The sequence below is a fragment of the Odontesthes bonariensis genome, chromosome 2, assembly GCF_027942865.1.
Source record: "Odontesthes bonariensis isolate fOdoBon6 chromosome 2, fOdoBon6.hap1, whole genome shotgun sequence".
Classification (NCBI taxonomy): Eukaryota; Metazoa; Chordata; class Actinopteri; order Atheriniformes; family Atherinopsidae; genus Odontesthes; species Odontesthes bonariensis.
In genome coordinates, this window is record NC_134507.1 from 11,497,036 (window position 1) to 11,518,862 (window position 21,827).

A 21,827-nucleotide genomic window follows, 5' to 3' on the forward strand; every position below is an offset into this window, starting at 1 on the left:
ATTACTTATGAGGATGGATATGTGACTTTTTTTCTGAAAGGCCCTGGTCCTGTCAAGACACACACACAAATAAATCGTCAATTTTTTAAAATTTTGACAATTTAACCCTCACATTTTTTTGTCGCATACTTTGTCATATGCCATATATTACATGTAAATATAGAAATTCCTACTAAGAATGTAATCATTAATGTTAAAATTGTATACATTCTTAGTTATTAAAAGAAGATCGATAAAATGATTGTGTTATTTTTGTGGCCAGTGTAACGTGGTTGTTTAAGGCTGGGTGCACATTCCTCTTAGTTTTGACCTTAGAATGAACCCTTTTAAATGTCCAAATGTTGTGTATTAGAAAGTCTGGAAGAAAAAAAATGTATAAACGGAAACAGATGAAAGGGTGTGTTTTTTTTGTTCTTGTCATTTCAAAATCAGAATCAGAATCAGAATACAGGGGGAAATTCTTTCGTTACAGATTTGAATAGAGAAACATTTGCAAATGTTTCTTCATTCATTATCATTATTATTTATATTATTATTGCCGCATTAAAAAAAAACAAAAAACAAAAACAAAAACAAAGTTACCTGTAACGCAGGTGACAAGTCGGAAGCTCACATTTCTGGCTGTTGCGAAGGGAAGGGTTGAAACCCGTAACAAACATGGCAGCTGTAATCAGGATGCGGACGTGGAGCTGCCCGACCAGAGGAGTTTTCTGTCCATGGCTCGTTATTTTTGTAGTTTTATTCAGTTCTATTAATGAAATTGTTGCCTCGCCAGAGACGGGGGTTTGGCAAATTACACTTGTTAATGTGAGTATCAGCTGGAAACATTCCAGAAAACTGCAGCAGTCTTAGCTAATGCTAGCTACAACAGCCTTGTTATGGTAGCTCGCTAACAGCTGTGAGTGTGGTGACAGTCGGGGTAAACTTGTCCTGCAGCGATGGCATCTTATTCACAGCTTACTTTCGTTAACATAGTTTGTTAAAATGTTCGTACCAAAGGAGCGGGTGTCATTTAGCTAATTAGATGTTAGCCTTGTGTTGAATGGCTAACGTGCACCTTAAGATTAGCTAACCACCAGCTTCAGTTTTAGTTGACCAGCAGTACAGAGAGAAACCCTGGTGTTATACCTTCGACCTGCCACACATTGTATTGATGTATAATAATTGCACACCGAAAGCCTGTCTTCAGTCGTACTTGTAAAGTGGAGTCTCCCTCTTGTACACCGGCATGAAGGTCCAGCTCCTAGATTTTAGGACAAGTGGAAATCATTGATCAATAATTTAGCCGCCGAGAGGCTTCAGTTTCCCTCTGGTCTCTATCTGGTTGCAGTTTTGTGTAAAGCCAGGGTCCAATTTGCACAGGTGGCAAACATTGAACCACACTCACAGTTCAGTGTTGTTTTGAGTAGTGTGGGTAAAATTCATAGTTCATCTTACTGATGAGGTCTTTTCCCCCTCTTACAAACAGATAGTACCCAACCAACAAACCAAAGCAATTACTAATTAGAGACAAATCCCTGATGGCATTGTAGCTCATAAACTTTTTTTTTTTATTGTTTTACAGACATCCAGACCACTACTATTAAGGAAAGTTATGTTTAAAGACACTGATATTGAAATGAAAGGTGAGACATGATAACATTTTGCTCATGACCTATCCTAAAAGTGTTGCCCTTTTTGTGCCTTGATTAAAATCTAAATGTATGTTGTTGTTTTTTTGTTCTCATCTTTTAGTTGTATTTCTTGACTGTTCCGAAGAGGTGAACCTCACTATCAACTGGCTTTTAAAATATTACCCCTGTCACAATGAATTCAAAAATATTGACGTAAGTACAAATGCTTGATGTCAGCCTATGTGTCAGTCAGTTGTTCGACTAGATGTGGTTTTCAATTGTTGGATTGTGACCGTCTGTAGGAAATGTATGAGAGGACACCTCTGAGTCGCGGGGAGAGCCTGGATCCAAATCCTATCGGAAGGGGAGAATACATCGAACACAGGCACAGTCCAATAATGTGTTCCAGTGGACTGCACTCCTTTCCAATGCTCAGAGTGGGTTTGTCATGCCACTCTTCTCAGCATAATCAACACACTTTGATATTGTGACGTCCATTATCATCAGCAACATCCTTGACCCCTGCATGTGTTTTTCAGAAAGCCAAGGCAGAACCGCACCCAGACCGTCTGCCTGTCCAGAGTGACGATCTAGTAAGAAAACATAACCATAAATAGCCTGTCTGTGTTTTGCATCCTCTGTTGCTCGAGTGTTTGTTTAGTTTGTTGCTCCCTCGCCGTACTGCAGGATGAAAATCACATTAAATGGATCTCTGAGGAGTATGACCGCAGCAGCACCGCGAAGAACGGCAGTGTGAGCGTGAGAGACAACGTGATAGCCACCACATGGAGGGATGGGCCCTACCTGCTGGTAGTTAAGATTGTGTCGAGCAAAGAGGAGGCCAGCTGGAACTTAACAGGTGAGACGTTGATGCACAATTCAGTAAAGTTAATTTTTTTTAAAGAATTGACTTTGACTTTTGATTTCCAAGTCCACTTGTTAGTAGTACTAATGTGTTTTTCGCCACTTGTTTGTACCACAAACAGAATCTCAATGTGTGTGAAAACACTGCCTTGCTTCATTTGTCTGATGGCAGGATTTTTTTTTCTTTTCCAGTTAATGTGATGATGAGAGGCAGCCACGGCTACATTTCGGTCACAGATTGGCCTCTCATGATTGTAAGTAAATGACTTAACGAAGCAAGCATTTTTTGTGACTTTTTTTTTTTTTTTCCCTATCAAAAACATCTATTGGTTATGTCTATATCTTTATTAATATTAATCTTTGTACAATTATGTCCTGGCCCTACTGAAAGGTTTGTGTAAGTTCATTATGAGCTAGTTATTTAGAGTATGATACAGAGTTATGAGATTTAGCCGATAATGCACAATTTTACATCCGCTTGTCAAGGAGTCATGCTGCTGCTGATGCTCTGATCAGTCGGGTTGCAGACAAAGGACATCTGGTGGTGTCCTGGAATGTCTGGTTCTGGGGCATTAGTAATAGTTACCTTAGACCCTTTGGGTCGTACAGTGGTTCTGTGTGGAAAGGGCTTCCTGCCCACAGACGCTCTCAGATCCCATCTGACTGGTATAAAGGAAAACGCCTTTGTCATGGTGTCCAAGTCCCTTCTGAAGCTGAATTTATAGTTGATGCGTTGCTCACGGCACGGGGGCGGCCCATGACGTTTCAGGCCTGGCGCACGCCAGGAAAAGGCGGCGCAGCGTGTCGTCGTGCACCAGTCGAATTTTGTAACTTGGCTGCGCCGAGAACGACAAACCGGATGGACCAATTTGAGGCCAGGCTCAGTGAGGAGGTGCGTTTGTACAGGCACCTGTATGACACTGCAGTGAAAGAGCACAGGGACCAACGTAAACTCCCAAAACTCGTGGACAGAGATTGGCAGAACTTTGGGGAAAGAGGGAGAGTTCTGTAAGAGTGTTTGGAAGAAGCTACAGGACAGATACGTGAAGGCAAAGAAGAGGGCAGAGACTCGAAGTGGTGATGCTGGGGGCTTCAAACCTTCACTTCTATTGACTGAATTGTCCTGGCAATGTGCCGGCAAGGTCCTAAGCATTTCATCTTCCAGATACTGCAGCAGCATCATTGATGACAGTGTTCCTGCTCTTGACAGTGGCATTGTTTTCTTCTCGACTTTCGTCGTTGTAGAGTAGCGGTAAGCTTCACGTAGCGCCTCTGTGACGGAGAAAATTGCAACTACTGGCGCATCAACTCGCGCCACTATAAATAGCCGGCACGAAATCGTGACGTCATCAACACCGCTCGCGCTAGCCGACGCGGCAACCATGCTAGAGGCTTTAGCCGTTTCAGCATAGTCCACGTCTCTCCTGGTGGGGGGAGGGCTGTTGCTGTACATGTACGGGTCTGGTCAGCAAAAATGTTTAGGAAAGAGGCAAGTCTCAAAGTGAAATCCAGGATGCACATTTTTTACCTGCAGAATGTTGCACTGCAACAAGATAAGTTATTTACTCTTTTAATGTTGTGGAGGATCTGTGTTTTTACTGCTTTTAGGGGAACATATGCCGCTGTATGTATTGAAAACTAAATCTGTTTTTACTGTGAGATTTACTGTGTTGGGGTGATGCACTGCTGACAGATTCAAACCTCAGTCTGAACTCTGACTAGAAAGAAATAAAAGAAATAGGTTTTTTGATAGACTACTTTTTGGGAAATTGGTCTCCAGTTAACGAATAACAACTGCTTCCATATGTGATTTGTTTATGGACTAATCCCTCAATGTCTGTTTGTAGTTCTACATGGTAATGTGTGTAGTGTACATCCTGTACGCCCTGCTGTGGTTTATCTGGGCAGCCTGCTATTGGAAAGATCTGCTGAGGATCCAGTTCTGGATAGCAGGCGTCATATTCCTCGGGATGGTGGAGAAGGCGGTTTTCTGTGCCGAATATGAAAACACCAATGCCAACGGCTCTGCTTGTGAGTATTTTTAGGTGGTCACAAAAATTCTTCCTTTATCACGTGAGACAGTAATCTGTTTACTTTTTAAATCTAAAATGTTTTATTTTATTTTTTTGCTTTAGCTCAAGGCTTGTTGATCTTTGCTGAGTTGGTCTCTGCCCTCAAAAGGACTTTGGCTCGATTACTCGTCATCATTGTCAGTCTGGGCTATGGCATAGTGAAGTATGTTGTTTATATCTGTACATACACACAGGTTTTTATTTGCTCATTTAAAAAAAAAAAAAAGCAATATTCAATCAAGCATTAATCTTCTTGATTTTATTGCATCTCTTGCTTTTTAGGCCTCGATTGGGATCTGTGATGCACAGAGTGGTGGGGCTTGGCATCCTCTACTCTGCCTTTGCTAGCATTGAGGGTGTCCTGAGGATCACAGGGGTGAGTAATGTTTGACTTGTGAATGAAATGCACATTATATTACGATATTACTGTCAGAAGTTGAGGTTGCTTAAAGGCACTGTGTTGCTTTTCAAGTGGATTCAAATCTTACCAAAATACAAATCTGTCAGTAATTAAAAAAACAAACAAATTTTCAAGTTAGAGAAGTTCTAATCGGCCAATGTTGGAAGATCAACGAGTCAACGACTCGTTGTTTTCCCACCTGCTTGGTTGATATGCATGTTAAGATTTAGCGATTTCAAAGCTCTTTTAGGTTTTTTTGCTGGATTGTCTTAGACTTGAAATTAAATCTTGTGTGTGTGTTTTTTTTAAATTGTTTTCTTTTTTTTTAAATTGTTGTGGAACCAAAAATCAAGGGTCGAGACAATGGTCCAGCTCTCATTACAGCAATTGTTCTGGCTGTGTTTGAATCTGGCGCCATCTGGTTCATATCCTTCCAGCGTACTCATTAGCAGCAGTAATCTGTAGTTTTTCTGTTGTTTTTTTTCTTCCCACCTGGTGATCGTACCTATGTTTTAGTAGCTGTGCTGCCTATATATATGAATATATATATATTTTTTAATCTCCTATCCTCTTTGTGATTTACCGCCCCTACCCCCCTGCCTTTCTCCTCTCTTGGTGCACTGTGGTCCTGCTCTGTTTTCCTGTCCAGGCGAAGGATTCTGATTTGGCCTTGCTGGCCAACATTCCCTTGGCTCTGCTTGATTCTTCTTTATGCTGGTGGATATCCTTTTGTGCACCTACAACCTTTCCCTGAGTGGTTCCCTTCTGTCCTCACCTTCTACACATACGGGAGATGGTCTTTCTCCTTTTTGCCAGATAATTGGTAGTTTAAGTGTGAGTTAAGGGTACTGACATCTGTGCAAACTCTCTTTCTTGACAATTGAACTGGTCTTAAAATCTTCCATTCTCCCGTTTTTCCAACACATCGAATGACCTTTTCTTTCTGCACTGGAGCAATGAGAGTAACATTCTCTGTCTTTATCAGCATAAAATGCTGATTTGTGTCCCAGACTTTACAGGTTGTCCTCTTTACAGAAACTATAAATGTGGGTGCCTCTTTCGTGGAGATAAAAAATTGGAATGAAGAATTTGGTCAAGCGTTCATTCTTTCTCTCAAGGTGTAACTTCACTTGTGTGAAACTTTGAGGGGAAGAAAAAGGGGGAAAAAATGCTTTCATATGCTTATTTAATCATCTCCTTAAATCTTCAACACATTTCTCTAATTGCAGCGAACACATTGATCATCTTTAAAGCTCACATATAGAAGTCCTAAGGACCTGTGCTAAAAAAAGGATTGAGTGTGGTTTCTGTGTAATGCCTGCTGTTTGCTTCCCTTGACTGCCGCTAACATCTTCGTCAGCCTCGCACAAACCATCAAGACCTTAAAGCTGAGGAGAAACCCTGTGAAGTTGTCTCTCTACAGGCACTTCACGAATACATTAATATTTGCTGTTATTGGTAAGTACTACAGCCACAGTTGGAGGGCAGTGGTTAGTGCATCTTGTGTATAATTTTACCTATGTGCTCACATGCTCTCCTATTCTTTTTCAGCTTCTATAATATTCCTGGGTTGGACAACAAAAAAGTTTCGATTAGCAGATTGCCAGTCTGTGAGTATGTCTTTGCATATTCCTCATTTGTATTGTTGTGTTAAGTGATGGAAGAAAGTTTGATTATAGAATCTGCGATATCTTTTTATTTCTTTTGGCTAAGGATTGGATTGAGCTGTGGGTAGAAGATGCTTTCTGGAGGTTCTTGTTCTCCATCATTCTGCTCGTCATAATGTTTTTATGGCGGCCGTCTGCAAACAACCAAAGGCAAGTTGTGCGAGCTGGACTCTTTGATCCAGCGCCATGAACTCAACTAGTTCATGTGGAATCAAAGATTTATTTTCTACGTCTACAGGTATGCGTTCACACCTCTCATTGATGACTCTGACGATGAGGAGATTGAGGAGTTCATCGCCTCTACAAACCTGGGTACAGTAACATGAAGGGAACCCTACCCAAAGTACCATAAACGGACTATTATGTTCTTTTAATTTATTTCCTTTTTTCTGATTTTCAGCCGAGGGAATAAAATTGAGAGCAACTAAAAGTGAGACAAATGGTACAGCGAAGCCTGCAGAAACAAACCCAGTAAGAATGACGTTCTGTTTCATCAGTTTCTTAGATTTGATGAATATTAATCAGATCCAATAAGAGTAACTCTGTCTACATTGCTCCTTTCAGTAGATGGCAGCATTTACTCTGACTATTTTCTCTCTGCTTGTCTAGGATGAAGACTTGAAATGGGTAGAGGACAACATTCCTAGCTCTCTTACTGACGTGTAAGCATCGTCTTGATACACAGAATGATTCAAGCATCCTGGTGTAATCATAGAAGCTGTGTGTGATTGTAACAGAAGTTCTCTTATTCCTTTCATCTCCTCAGAGCTCTTCCAGTCCTGCTTGACTCCGATGAGGTAAAAAATATATATATATTGCACAAAACAGGATTGACAGTTGATGTTTTTTTCTTAGACCAAAGACACGTTAGTCCACATGAGTAGAGGGAGTAAAACGTGAGAAAGTATACAGTCCCCTGAAGAACCCGTCCGAGTTTCTTGTGTATTTAAGGCATACGATTGGAGCTGCTGTTATTGCAGAGAAGTCTGCCTCTTTACCTTTAAAAACTCCTGGGTCGCTGTCGCAGTGTGTTTTGGGCCATTGTCCAATCGGCTTTGCTTTATTTGGCAGAATCTGAGCCCCCAAAGCCGTCGGCTCATGTCATCTGTTAATTTGTTCCTACTAATCATCTGCTGCCTGTGACCTGGAAATCGATTGGTAAAATATTTTTCTCTCCGCAGCGAGTCGACTTGCTGTGTGTACCGATGTGAAGAGGGTTTCTTCCATTTGGCCTGTATGAATTAGCTTAATTAGCTCATCTTTCGCTGTGAAAGGGCTTCAGCAGGCAGCTGTTCGATCCTTGTGAATACTCCTGACTTTTTAAGATGTTTTGTGGCCAAGTCTAACCTGAGCTTTCTTTTTATGAGGCTTATTACACCTGTGGTGAAGACTTCTCTCTATCGTAGACATGGATAATGTTATGTCTACAGAGTGTTCTCACTTTGCTGGGTGTTTTTCCTCTTTATCCTGGAAAGAATTCTGTAATCATCTCCCACTGTCTTATCTACAGCTCACCAGTGCATTTATTATTTTTTTTCTCTGAGTGAGAGCTGTTGAATGGCCACTGCAGATGTTCCCTCTGTCTCTGTGAATTTGTTTAGCTTTGATTTGTGTTGAGAGTTGATGAAAGTATGTTGTGGAATCACAGAAACAGCCTTCTCTTTTCCTGCCTAATTGATGAAGAAATAATGAATGAATAGACTGGGACCTGACCTTGAAATAGCTTTTAGTCAATTATCCAGTGATATTTGAGGCCCTGACAAAGGGGGCTCCACATTTGAAACGCCTGTAATTCGCTACCCCTTCCTCTAATTGTGTGATGAATATATAGCAAATTGCAGTCTAATGATTTGACGAGCTCTGCCACTCTAATGGTGGAATGCATCTACATGATCTTGTACCGCAGGGATATATAGTGACACTATAAAGTAGTGTCTGAATGTGTACGAGTGTAGCTTTCAGCACACTAAGGGTAGCCACACTGCTATGCACTTTGAATTGCCTTGTGTACGAATTGTGCTCTACAAATAAAATTGCCTTGCCTTGCCTTGCTATTTCCAATGCGAAAGGAGTCAAGTGTCCCGTATCTGTAGCTGGATATGCATTTTGAAAAAAAAACAGCCACTACAGAAGATAAAGCTCAGCCAATGGTAAATTGTGCCTTCTCCAGTGAATAGTAGCGGGCAATCGTATTTGACTCTTGGAGGATTTCTGCCTGAGAGAAAATGCATAATTAACGTTTGCATGTTGTTTCCCAGGAAATCATGACGACCAAGTATGAGATGTCAAAGCTTGAGTGAGGCAAAAGCGTTTCCAGCCATCTGCGGACACGGAGGGAGAACATAGCAGCTGCTCCCGACTCTGAAGCAGGGGTTTTTCTCTGGGATTTCCTGGCAAATGGTTCTGGAGTGCCATTTCATTCTTCAGCTGATGCCGCTTCACAGGGTGACGCTGGCGACGGTTTCAGGGGAGCCTCTGCTGATATTCTTCATTTTCTTTTCTTTTCTTTCTTTTTTTTTTTTTTAAGTATTCTACCAGAGAGACTTTTCACTGATCAACAGGTTCATAAATTTCCCTCATTCGACCAGTTTTGATCTTTCCAAAGACAGTGTTTCTTTTTTATATCAAGTTGTGTATTTATTTCTATTGTGTCTATATGAATTCAACGTCCTCATGCCTAAAAAAACAAAACAAGAAAATACTCCGAAATGTACATTAAACGTCTACTTGAGTATATTTTTGCGTCATCGATGGGCTGTGAAAAGCCCTTTTGTTTTTCCTCGACTGGAAACTATTTATTAAAGTTATTTTTGCAGTCGCAGGTCAGAGAATTTTATTACGGGGATAATGAGTTAGCTTCAGTCTGGATCGTTCTTTATAGACACATTTATGAATATAGAATTAAAGAGAAGTTTTTCAGGAGGTGGGGAATTCAGTTAATGTTTTTATATGTGACTGCGAGTGTCAGAAGCACACAGGGTTTTCTCTTGTTTTTTTTTTTTTGTTTTTTTTTATCAAAAATTAAAATCTGATTAAAATGGAAACTTTGCAAACTGAAACACTGTAACTCTGAATCTGCTCTGATGCACTTTGGAGATCAAAGCTGTGCCTACATGTCATTCCCCGTGTGAGGCCTCCTGCCATTCAGTTGTCGAGAACAATATGAAGAAAAGTGTCTTTCGTGTCCCCGATCGATGCCCGCCGTCCTTTAACGTTTAGCGAATCTGTGAGAAAGGGAGAGGGACGAAGCATTTGTACAAATTGAAGTTGATGGTAACGGGGTTAGTTCAGTAGTGTAAAATTAGGGTTTTTACCGTCATGTTTGGAATTTGCTGTATGGCTGCGGGTGAGCAGGTCTTGTGTCTTCTAAAATAAGGAGCAATATGCTGTATGTGTGTTGAGACAGGGTGACTTTGTTATTTATTAGTGTTTTTCCAAGTGTACTTAAGTTAATGCTTGTTTTTACCCGCGTTTACTTGAAGTGTGTTTACAGAGTTTGCTTCCATCTGCGAACAGCTCAGTTTTTTTTTCTTTTTCCCCTGTTGGCAATGTTTGCTTTCTTTGTGATGAAATCTTGTTTTTTTTGGATTCATCGCCACCTTAATAACACTCATGTCCTTTCAGTTAAGTCTTAATCATACTGTTATTATTTTCAACATATATATATTTTATTTTTTTCAAGTGCTCGGCCTGCTGTTGTCGGTATGTGTATGGAGTTGAACACCCTCATCCTTGTGTGTTGTTCTGAATAAATGTCACAGCAGAACTTGTCATTTTTGTCTGTTTGTCTTGGAAAATCCCACATCAGAACACCTTTCACGGGTAATGTGGTTAGCAGAAGCCGATCACCTAAATAGGATTATAATGTTCCTGTTTGGTGTGTGTTTGTGTTGGAAACATTTGTGCTTATGGTGGCAAACAGTCGCTCCGTTATATAATACTGTTGACACCTGCAATTGACCTCGGATTATTTGCACAGATGGAATTTGACTGATTCTTGTTATTTCATAATTCTACGAGTCAGAAGTGTTTGAATGACTCCTTTATTTTTTTTTCCCCTTACAGGTGACAAGAAGAACTTTTTCTTCTTTTTTTTTGTACCATTGGGGGTTTTCTTCTCTTGTGTACAGTGCACTCAAATGAAATGCTATTTGAATTCAGGAGAATGTTTTCCAATCTGTTATATTCAGTATTGATTTGGAAGAAAAATAAATAAATGACTAGCTGTGAAACGGTTGCATCAAGTTGAACCTGTTCAGTTTAACTGTTTGGTGTTTTGATGCAGATCAGGGAAGTCCACTCAATTTAATTGTGGTTTTGTGCTTGAGTAATACAGCCTATTGTTTACTGCGTATCTTAAAAATAATTGATAGGCGTCCTCAAAAACTTCTGCTAGCTGCTGTGTGTTTGATTTATTGTGCAATCCCCCTTTAAACTACTACTGTCACTGAGGCGGCCACTCTGTGCTCAGGATGTATTTTCATTATTACTGTATGTTTTTCCCCATTGCTTACCCTTTATTATAAAACTACTACCGTGATAAGAGCTCAGCTCTCTCTACTTGTCCCCAACGATATATATTTCCACCTGGGAAAGAATGTAGCATGAGAACTTCAAACAGCCCAAGTAGGAGATTAAAACATAGCTATGTGCAGGCTCCCGGTGGGGTTATCGCTACCACTGAGGCACGTAGTCATTTTGAGAGCAGAGTGTAACGACAGGGCATGTGTTTTGATTCTCCATATTCGCTCCTGTCTGAAAGCATGCGACTCCTTTGGCCCCTTTTATTGCAACGTAAACCCCTGGATGGAGACACGAGAGGGAGACCCAGTGAAGCACATTTAGAAAACACATGTGGTGAGCATTAGTCTCTTTTCCCCTTTAACAAACAGACACACTGAGATGTATTTTTTTTTAAATATCCCTCTATTCATCTCAAATGAAAAAATACTTTGACACCCCTTTTGTTTCCAAGACGTGGGAAATACTTTGACTTGTTTTGCAGCATGAACTTTCGCTTCAGGGGATAGATTATTGCACAGGCATTCCTTCTTCTACAGCCTTTCATTGAGAAAACCTTTTTGTAACCATCCAGGACCTTCATTGATCAGATTCCCAAGCACCGCCACGAGGACATCGAACAGCTGGTTGTTTGGCATCAAGAAAGGTAGTTTTAACATGAAATGTTGGACTGACTTTATTTAAGTAATGTTGAGACAATTAAAAATTCCTGATAAATTGTGAAGCACGATGGCAAGTTTGCCGAATCAGCGATGATTTTGAATATACTGGGACTATTTCTGGTAAGATACATAATATGAGATATAGACCAGGTGCAGCAGTGCAGCTACTGTTTCAAAAACTCCCTTAAACATAATGACTTAAATGAAGCAAGCTTGTACAAAAAACTCATATACACTATATGATCAAAGATAATGTTGCACAGAGTATGTTATACTGTTAAAAGATGAAAAAAAAAAAAAAAACAACAACATTTCCGATAAATTAGAGCCACAGGAGCTCTAATGTGATTCAGGGATGCATCATTAAGTCAGGGCGCTGCATCCCAGCCTGGCCCGAACCCTGAGCTGTAAAGATGCTATGCGTTAAGTTAGATTTAATGAAGACTGAGCCACATATCATTATTTAGAGGCCATTCTGACACCATTTAAAGAAGCATCTATGGTAAGCAACTTTCTCATTTTATGATATTTTTGTGATATTTTGTGCCTGTGACCACGTGCAGCTAATTTCTGAAAGGGTATGAAGAGACAGTTTCAGGGAATTTGTGCCTATTGTGAGCTTCTTCCTTGTTCCTCTTCGGGTTTCAGTCTACAGTTCTCCCGCTCTCCCGGCTTGCCCTCAGAAGTTGTAAGGTGAGACCAGAACGTGGACCCTTGCCACGTGCTTGGCCTGAAAGGTGCGGTCGGTGTACTCAGACATGTCCACATCCACGCTGATCTCCTGAGGCCCGCGCAGCTGCTGCACCAGTATCAGCTCGCCAGTCTGTCTGTCTGAGCGCTGCATGACGAAGATGCCTCGGGAGTTTCCGCCAGCTATGCCGAAGCGCAGACTGTCCGGCCCGGTGCGGCCAGGGGCGGCAGCGGTTGCCATGCGGAAAAGCGTGGCAGGGGTTTGCAGGTTGGAGGGCAGGGACAGGTAGTGGAAGGACACGGTCTTGGGAGCCAGGTGGCAGGAGCGGCTGTCCATGGGGCAGGGGTTTCTCTCACACTGACTGCAGGACAGAAAGGCAGTAATATAGTGCAAGGTGATACATATTTTGGCACATACAGATCTTAAAGCTGTTGAAAAATCAACCGGATTTCATATGTACACCAACATCTGTATGGGAACTTTTTTTTCTTCATTGCCTAAAAGGTAGTTAACCTAGGCTAGAACTGGGACCCGGCTACTGTCTTACTCTAGTCCCTGTCCTCCCCCTCGTTTCAAGTATTTTCCCAAATATATTGCGGGTTTTGGGAGCTGGACTTCCCCGCATTGATGGTTCAGTAGCAGCGGACAGAGCTTTGTTTAAAGCTCTTCAATGAGTCGGCTTGTTGATGGCTGGCAAACAAGAATACAGGAATGGTAATGTCTCAGAACACATAAACTACACTACTACACGGTTTGATAGAAAACAATTACATCATCTAATGAGGTTGTTCTGCTAGGCATGCATTTAACCTGTCACACATAATTTGATCACTTATCATAATTTCAGTTAGTTTTGCACTTGAAAAAGTTCGACCCACTGGCAACACTGCAACAGTCAACACTTATGTAAGATGAAAACTAAAAACCAAAACAGAAGTGGTAAAAGCTCCTCGAACAGCCTCATGGGGCTGGTTCCAAAAGTGTGGAAATTCCTCCAGAGCTTGTTAACTTACATGTAGGTGAAGTGCGTTATTGGGCGCCAGCTTATTATTGTGTGGCCAAGGCCCAAAACAAAGCAACACAATGCTGCTGCTCCTCGTACTGCATGCGAGGCTCGCACGGTGTTACTACACTTGAAGCCAGTTTGAAAGACGAGCGATCGCACTTCGGCAAATTCCTATTGAAACCACAGAAGCACTACACTGGAGAAAAAGAAATAACGCGATCCATTTCTCTTCCTGTATTCTGAAATATAGAAAGAAAAAAAGCGTATGTGAGCTAAGCGTCTCATGTCACACACTTCCAAATCTTCTAACCCATGTCGCATGTCGAGCATGTGCCTGTACTGCAGCATGGCTCTGCGACCAGCAACAAATTTCTTCCGCATGTAGCCCACAACAGTTTAATTTAGCATTAGAACAGTGCCAAGATGATGTAAAATACATAAAAATAACTCCCTTTTAATTCAGTTATGATTGTATGAGCAGCAGTTACAATCTAAAACACAACAAGTCCTTTCAAACAAGACGAAGTTACAAGGAGAGAATTGTGGCCTCACATTAGGATGCTCACATCCTTCATATTTCAAACTCAACCCCTATGTCCAAAGGCCCAACTTTACAGCTAAAATAACAACGTACACTCTGTAAAAGAATGGTCAGTAGCTAATTTTCCACTTTCAACTTTTCCAACAACTGCAGGGCGATGAATTTTTATAGAGCTCACCCAACTTTCAACTATGCAAAGACTTTAAAGTTATGCATAATTAAAGTTGAAGCTCCTTTGAGTGATGGAAGAGGGCTGTGGCCGCCATCCAATGGATGTGGATCGTGTCCTTTGGTTCTCCTTCTCTGGCACATCTCACTTCTGTCTTTTTTAACATGCAACTGCTCGTTTAGGAAAGATTAATTAATCGTCGCTAACACAGAATTTATTCAGTTATCTTCTAGAACTATTCACCAGAAAACACAAATGTCCATTAAAAGAAATCACACTGCCATGTTTCCACTTACAAGGGAGACGTCTTGACATAGCTGATGTTGCCATGAGAGCGGGGACACTCCGGGTTGACACACTGAAAGCCTCCCCCCGTGTTTATACAAGTTGTCCCTCGGCTACAGTTGTGCTTCTGGCTTAAACATTCATCCACATCTGGAAGACAAAAAAGCAGCGGCATATAAGAAAGAGAAACGGGGAGAGGAACTTGCCAGACTGACTCTGTGCTTCCTAGTTACCACAGTCTGAGCAGGGGGTGCTTTTCTCTTTATTTGTTTTTCAGTTTAGTCTCCCACAAATGCCTCGTGTCCTAAAGATCCCTTGTGCGGGTAAAAAAGGTGAGGTCATATGTTCCAAGCACCTTAAGCTCAACGGGTGAAAACAGATGAAGTAGAGAGGTTTGAGGCAGACAGACACCTCTGCTGGAACCGAAATCTCTTCTGCTAAGGGCTCCTCGTCTTACGAAAACACGGGTACTTCTCTTTAGAAATGCATACCCAGCCAGATCCGCAGCCAAGGCCCTGTGAATGCGCCTTTGTCCTCTGTTGCACCTTGTCACTCACCTTCACAGCTCCGCCCATCTGGAAGCAACTTGTAACCGCTGGGGCAAGAGCAGTGGTATGAGCCTGGCACATTCACACACTCGTGGACACACAGTTTCCCCCCTTGGTCCAGCCGGTACACTTCACACTCATTTACGTCTGTTACAAAACAGAGAAACAATTTACTGTGATAGAAAACTGACAACTATGTTCTACATAAACAGCTCCTTGGGTGTAAATGATATGCTTTGTTGTTTCCTCAGAATTTAGGCTGCATCTTTTTGCCCTTAGAGGATCTTGTGAATTGGCATGTTTTGAGCCACTCTCGGAGAAGTCTAACTTAATTTCTCAAGCAAATAGAACTTAAAAACTATTTAACTGTGACCTACATGGATGCTAATCAGCCTGTGACCTCTCAGGAGGATTATTTTTGTTTGTCACACGCTGGTTGCACACATTCGCCAGGGAAGAAAAAGAGTTACGGGAAACAAGAAGCCCGAGGGAGCTGCTCCGTAACTGACCTCACTTTCCTATGACTTGTAGCAGGAGAATTTCCCCACAGGGATCAAATAAGTTAACATCATTACAGCTCACCCTGACAGATACTGTTGTCAGAGGTGCCACTCATGTGAAAGCCTGCGTCGCAGCTGCAGTGTTGGGCATGGTTCACTTGGGCGCAGCGAGGTCTCCGGCTGAATGCCGGATCATTCATAACACTCCACTCAGGTGGTGCTGCATTAGGGGACACAATAAGATAGCTGGATTTGAGTGATAAGCGAAAATATGAATAAACCAAGCAGCGCAGAAGTCCCCTCTGTGGCACTGACCTGTCTGGGTTTGGTGCTGGCAGTGAGAGCCACTCCAGTTTTGGGGGCAGGTGCATTTGTACTGGTTCACACCTTCCACACAGGTACCTCCATTTTGGCAGGGATTGCTTGCGCACTCACCTATATCTGTAGATGTAAAAGAGAATTACCCTCACTGTGGTTGACAAGTTAAGACATCTGTAGCGTCTTCACAAGCTTCTAGTAATTTCCAGTCAAAACCACATGCACTCATTTTTCAAAGGAAACATCTGCAAATTTGGCCAGTCACACCAGAGCTATTTCCTTTTGAGAGATATATTTCTGAGATGTAAGTGGAAACAAATTTGAATGCTACTTTTGTGATCTTGTTTTAAGCATTCCTTATATAATCTTTCACCAAGACTCAAGGTTAATGTGTACATCATTAGATATCTTCAGTTTTTTACAGTCCTTCTGTCCGTGATGACAAGAGACACTTATGTACTGCACAGAGATAGAAGATGGGATGCATCATCAGCTCAAACAGTCTGATGACCATCTGCAGAGAACAAAAGTCATGGCTGCAGCCCGAAATATGAAAATGATTAAGGAGAATGATTAAATCCGGCCATGTTAGCAACACCTTTGAAGAATTATGAAAGGCCTCTGCAGAGGATGTGAATGACTGTCCATCCTAAGGCTGAGGATGGCCAAAAACAAACAAACAATCTGCATTTTCTGAGTTAAATGTTACTCTGATTTTTCTAGCTTTGCAAAGAAGGTTGAAAAAAAAACAAAAAACAACTCAAGAGATATTTTACTTTTCTGCACTTTGCAGTCTTCCCATAAAAGTTTTCAGGGTTACAGCAATGCTGTTACACTTTGATGGAGAAGTCATTTATACTTCCGTACAAGTGTCAAACGAAACTGGAAATTTCTCTGCTGGTTTTGGTGCTGTGGAGCTGGGATAATTTCTGCTGGTAATTCTGTTACTTTTTGACATCTGTTATGATGCATGCCCATGGCAACGGGAAAGTTGTGTGCATATGGGAGCAGCTCATTGAGCTTTCCAAAGCCAAAGTAATGCCCACAATAAGACCCCAAATCCAGATGATTTGTAGAGGACATGTTGAATAGAATAGAATAGAAAAATACTTTATTCATCCCCCAATGGGGAAAATTCAAAAAGCAATGATTTAAGTTGACGATGCAGAACAGCAACAAAGTGGTGAAAACAGAGGAGGAAGTTTAAAGCAGTTCTTCCCTTGATCATCATGGGAAGTGTGAGATCACTCGCAGATAAAATGGACAAACTTGGACCCCTGATGAGGACATAGTAGTAATATCAGGACAGCAATATAATTTTTTTCCCCTAAGACGTGGCTCCAGGAACAACTCCAACAACTCTCTTCTCAGCTTTAAGTTCTTTAATAATGCTTTACTGCTTTATTGTAACAATATAATTCCCCTCTGGGGAATAATAAAGAATTACTGAATGGAATTGAATTAAATCTCAGTTGCTACAGTGTAAAGTAGAGTTCTATTACTTAGTCGACTGATGTTCAGTTTATTCTTGTCAGGAGCAGATAGGGTGACACCTCTCCTGTGGCAAAACTACAATTTGATCTCTGTTTCTGCAGTTGGCAATAAGAGCTGTGCAGATGTCAAAACTATAAAGCAGCTTCGGCTCTTTGAACTCCAGCACTCAAGCCACAGTATTCTAGATGACAACCACTTCCTTTAATTTCTATTTGGCTTCTTCAGGGGCCTCCACTGAGCCATGACATGAAAAGGCTCAATACACTTTGAAAGATATTTTTAAACTCTTCTTAGCTTTAAGGTTTTTTACTCTGTCAATACTACTTTGTGAGCATGACTAAATTTATCCCTCTTACGCTGGGCTTGAAAACACGAACAGAGATAATACTGTGCAGACTCGAGGCCTCTGGTGTTGTTTTAACTAGTAACGTCAATAAACTTTCACACATGTTCAACTGAGAGTGCCACTTGGAATTTTTTGGAGGATTGCCACCAGTGCAGGCTGAAGGGGCTATCAATTGCATGCTTAGCATACTTCTTTGCTATCAGACCATAGTTTGGGTATAATGGCTGGACCTAACCCCGTCCAAGGACTGTTGTCAAAGACCCAGAGAAACATGAGGAGCAGAGGGGAGGGCTTAACTTACAGTAGCCCAACCATTCTTGTTAATGAGGAGTAGAGACCTGAAGGGGGAAAGCACCCCACAATGGAATGCGGTACAGGTGTTTTTCTGTGGTCAGAGACATTTAATGCCAATTTAACGAGTGCTTCATTCAGTGGGTCGAGGAGCTCCAGAAACTCTACAGAATAGCTCTTTTCTTTGCCTGTTATCTGTGTGCGTGTGGAGCTCAGCTTGGCTTCTGAGCTGATGTCTCTCTCAGCCTGCCATTAAAGCGGTCCCAGACCTTGTCAAAATTGAAGAGGTGTTTATCTGGAAATACTAACAAATAACAAATCTGGAATCAATGGGACTATCTTAACACACCATGGCTCACCTTTACAGACTGCACTGACACCAGTCCAGGTGCCATTCTCCCGGCAAACCCGCGTAGAAGAACCAACAAGGTGGTAGCCCTGGGAACAAGTGAAATGGACCTCGTGTCCAACAAAATACTTTGAGCCAAACTTTGTTCCGTGAGCAGGGGCCTCCAGGGAGGGGCAGGTGGTGGGAGCTGTGGGAGAAAGAAAAGAGAGCACGAGAGGAAGGCTGGTCACATGTGGAATAAGCCTCCTGACATCCTCTGGCATTCTTCGCCTGGGGATATACACGTGTCACTGGGTAGTGCAGAGCCTTCATGGGAAACGACGGTTAAAATGCCTCATTTACAGTCGACCAGCACAGGACCGGCCAGTGTTACGGGTCAACACTGCTGTCAGAAATTATTCAATTTGTTGTGCTGTGGAAAGTTTAATGTACGCACATTACAATACACTGGGAATGGATTATATTTTTCCTGCTCTTTCTATCTCAAGTGATAACAGTTCAAATCAGGTACCTCATAACAAGTTCCACATGGCCAGAACTCAGTTATATCCAGCTCATATTTGTAGGATTCTAATAGCTAATTGTGTCCTACTGTGCCATTTTCTGTATGCATTTATGTATCAAAAACCGGGAAGAAATAACCTTTTATAAACCCATCTCATTGATGGAGGAAGTGTTCAAATCCTTATTTTCAGCATAATAATACCACTCTCTTAAGTAACTAAGTCAAAGTTTAACTGATGATTATTTCACTCAAATATGAATTAGGTGAATTCCTGTGCACCAAATAAAGCTGCTAAATAAATGAAGTAATGTCTAAATGAAAGTGATTAATAAAAATATATATAATTTCCCTCGTAAAGTAGAAAAAAGTGTAATGGAAAAACAAAAGAGCAGCGTAGAGTACAACCTAAATTTGTACATAAGTACCTCAGTCCAGTCCATGTTCACAAACTGTCACATTTTCTTCATGACGATTCTAGATTTTGATCCCAATATGAGCAGGTGGTGTGATAAAGTTTCTTGTCATCTTTTCTTTTTTTTTTTTGCTGAGGCTTTATTGCTGTAAATGCAAAATATTAACCTCTCCCTGTCTTGCATAACATTCTCCACAGAGTTATGGGCTGAACTGGTCCATCACTAACAACTTGGTCTCAGTGTTTGCTGCCAAGCAACACAATTCCACAAATCCACTTCCCCTGTCAAGTACCCAGTTCTATAACCAAGAGGGCCTTGAACTATTGGATGGATTTATTATCCTTTAATACAACAGGCTGTATCTGGCTCTCTGTTGTCACTCTTTGAGGAAAAACTTATTCGAAGGTGTTCTCAAAACAAGCGAGAGTTCCTAAAATATTGAAAATGGAATACTCTGCAATCTGATACTGGTATCAAACAGAGCACTTCGTGTTGATAATAACACCTGCTTTTCCAACAATGACAGGTCAAAATATCTGAAGCAGATGGGCCTCAAACAGTGAATATCCCGTTGATGATAACTGGGCATCTCGTTAGAACTCACCAGCGGACTGGTCAGCTTGAGGTAATTTGGAGACAGAGTTCTGAAGCGATGCCAGCTTTGACTTCATGATCCTGAGGCCCTCTGTAAATCGAATCTCCTGGCCTTTCAAGAACTTCTCCATCTGACGCAGCACCCCGACCACCTGGTGCTTATCCATGCACGTCTGTTAATAAAACACGGGGACTATGAGCAAAATTGGCAGCTATAAAAAGGAGTCTTGGCAGTACATCTGAAATTACAATGACTTTCCAAGGAAAGAAAATGAGCGCAGGGCTGAAGGTTGCCTCAGTTTAGGCCTAATTGAGGTAAAATGCAAGACATGAACGGTGAACGAGCAGCTGTGGAGAATGGTTTAACTGAAAATAATAATCCACATTACTGGCGGGCAGGCAAGGCACGGTGGTAAGATGTTTTACTCTACCTGAGGAGACAGGAACTCACCACAATCTATTTTACTTCAACCGCTGTCTTCCAGTTTTTTTCTTCAAACTTCAGTGCACTTTCATGTGAGATTCTTGAGGCCTACCTCTGTTCTTCTCTCCCTCACCTCTTTTAACTCACACCACCACCATTCCAGAGGCAGGCACAGCTGGACAAAAGCTGTCTGGCAGATGTCAGTGGAACCTAAGTCCAAAATGCTGTTCCTCTGTATATTTTGCATGGCTGTAGGAAGGCACATGCTCATTGGATAATCCTGAATGGGTAGACTCAAAATAGCACGGGTGCCACAGGCAGTTACTTTGGGGGGGAAAAGCTTGTCCATACGATTACAGAGTTCCTTAAAGAAAGTGCTACTAATCCCTCCGGGAAGGTTTATTAATCACATGCTCATTGGAACAATTTCTCCGAGCGGCATACTTTGAATTCCTCCTCTGACATTCTGAGGGCTTTGTACAATAACAGCGAGCTTCAATACATTAAAAGTGCAGTAGTAAGAAAGCCCCGTGCTCATTTTACCTGCCCCAGGCACAGGGGAAATACCGCCAGCTGACAAGACATGAGAGGATTCTTACCCAGACGCAACATTTTTTCATTCTTTCTTTATTAGATTCAAGCAGTATCAGGTCGCTTCTCTTGTGGAAAGTCAAGACTGTAATCACCAAAGTGTCACGACTTAAAATGAAACACATGCCTCTCATGGCAGCTGATGCTGGATGGAGGCTGGATGAAATGCTCAAATGCTCATTGTAGACAATGAGTGACACTCACAGTGTGACAATAGGTTGATATTTCGGCTGAAGCATGAAGATACCCAAAACATAGCCAATCTTAGTCATATTACATTGTGAGATTTGATACTGCCACACACTCTGCCAAAGCCCGAGGTGGCAGGTTGTTGCACATGCTTAGAGTAAGTTGATCCTACCTGAACGGTGGCATGGCCGCTTTGGATAGCTGTCAAACACAGCAAGAGCAAACACCTGCGTCCAAAAGACAGCGCCATCTCTGAGAGTCCAGTAAGAGTTGAGTAACACTGCTCCCTGCTTATATCATCAAATATTTAGGAAACTTCTTCTTCTCCTTTCTTTTTTTTTTTTTTTTTTTTTTTTTTTTTTTTTATGTAGCAGCTACAAAATCCGCAGGAAACAAAGTCTAAACGTGCGTCCGGTCGTGTAAAGAGAAGATGCTCATCAGGTGCCCGAGACAGAGATGCGCTCCTTCCTCTCTCTGCACTCTTGGAAAGTTTAGCCTCTGAGCTCAGCACACTACCTTGGTTTCCTTCAGCAAGAATCCCTCCCACTGAGATAGATCCAAACATATCCAACCTATCCCCCCCACCACCACGACACATTTCTGTGCTGCTGACTGGGGAACTTCAAATGAAAAGCTGTTTTGGTATAAAGTCTACGAGCATTATGTTACTTAGATTTTTGCCTACTCCGCGTCCGAGTGTAAAATTTTCCGTCACCTCTGATGTCTCACTGGATAAAAGATAACCCCCCCTCAAATAAGAAAGAGACAGGTCGT

General features: G+C 41.7%; 2 protein-coding genes across 5 annotated transcripts; one reads left to right on the forward strand and one right to left on the reverse strand.

Moving 5' to 3' along the window:
* The first annotated feature begins 638 nt into the window (after positions 1-638).
* Positions 639-10,387, forward strand: tmem87b (transmembrane protein 87B). Of its 4 annotated transcripts, none has more exons than XM_075477073.1 (19): positions 639-807; positions 1,565-1,625; positions 1,735-1,826; positions 1,916-2,050; positions 2,153-2,206; positions 2,301-2,472; positions 2,670-2,731; positions 4,325-4,508; positions 4,613-4,712; positions 4,832-4,925; positions 5,303-5,373; positions 6,298-6,407; positions 6,501-6,559; positions 6,657-6,766; positions 6,855-6,928; positions 7,017-7,087; positions 7,226-7,278; positions 7,383-7,413; positions 8,875-10,387. In XM_075477073.1, the coding sequence occupies exons 1-19, from the start codon at positions 658-660 to the stop codon at positions 8,914-8,916; spliced, it is 1,725 nt and encodes a 574-aa protein (XP_075333188.1). In that variant the 5' UTR covers positions 639-657; the 3' UTR covers positions 8,917-10,387. The 4 variants fall into 4 exon arrangements, with proteins under 4 accessions (XP_075333188.1, XP_075333209.1, XP_075333194.1 ...); XM_075477094.1 differs by having other exon boundaries at positions 6,663-6,766; XM_075477079.1 differs by lacking the exon at positions 5,303-5,373 and adding an exon at positions 5,599-5,670 and having other exon boundaries at positions 6,299-6,407.
* A 1,410-nt stretch (positions 10,388-11,797) lies between these two features.
* Positions 11,798-21,574, reverse strand: fbln7 (fibulin 7). The gene is made up of 8 exons (XM_075477100.1): positions 21,226-21,574; positions 19,860-20,022; positions 18,348-18,524; positions 15,855-15,980; positions 15,622-15,759; positions 15,049-15,186; positions 14,503-14,641; positions 11,798-12,851 (listed from the first exon to the last, which is right to left on the reverse strand). Exons 1-8 carry the CDS (start codon positions 21,301-21,303, stop codon positions 12,479-12,481), a joined length of 1,332 nt encoding a protein of 443 aa, XP_075333215.1. The 5' UTR covers positions 21,304-21,574; the 3' UTR covers positions 11,798-12,478.
* Between the last annotated feature and the right edge of the window lie 253 nt (positions 21,575-21,827).

What these genes read in the sequence shown, in the direction of transcription:
- tmem87b (XM_075477073.1), top strand. Translation starts at nt 658, where the DNA reads ATGGCAGCTGTAATCAGGATGCGGACGTGGAGCTGCCCGACCAGAGGA. An exon ending in CAATGCCAACGGCTCTGCTT is followed by an intron (nt 4,509 to 4,612) that starts GTGAGTATTTTT and finishes TTTTTGCTTTAG; the next exon opens with CTCAAGGCTTGTTGATCTTT. An exon ending in AGCCTGCAGAAACAAACCCA is followed by an intron (nt 7,088 to 7,225) that starts GTAAGAATGACG and finishes CTGCTTGTCTAG; the next exon opens with GATGAAGACTTGAAATGGGT.
- fbln7 (XM_075477100.1), bottom strand. Translation starts at nt 21,303, where the DNA reads ATGGCGCTGTCTTTTGGACGCAGGTGTTTGCTCTTGCTGTGTTTGACA. An exon ending in TGACAACAGTATCTGTCAGG is followed by an intron (nt 15,187 to 15,621) that starts GTGAGCTGTAAT and finishes GTTTTGTAACAG; the next exon opens with ACGTAAATGAGTGTGAAGTG. An exon ending in AGATGGGCGGAGCTGTGAAG is followed by an intron (nt 14,642 to 15,048) that starts GTGAGTGACAAG and finishes TTTGTCTTCCAG; the next exon opens with ATGTGGATGAATGTTTAAGC.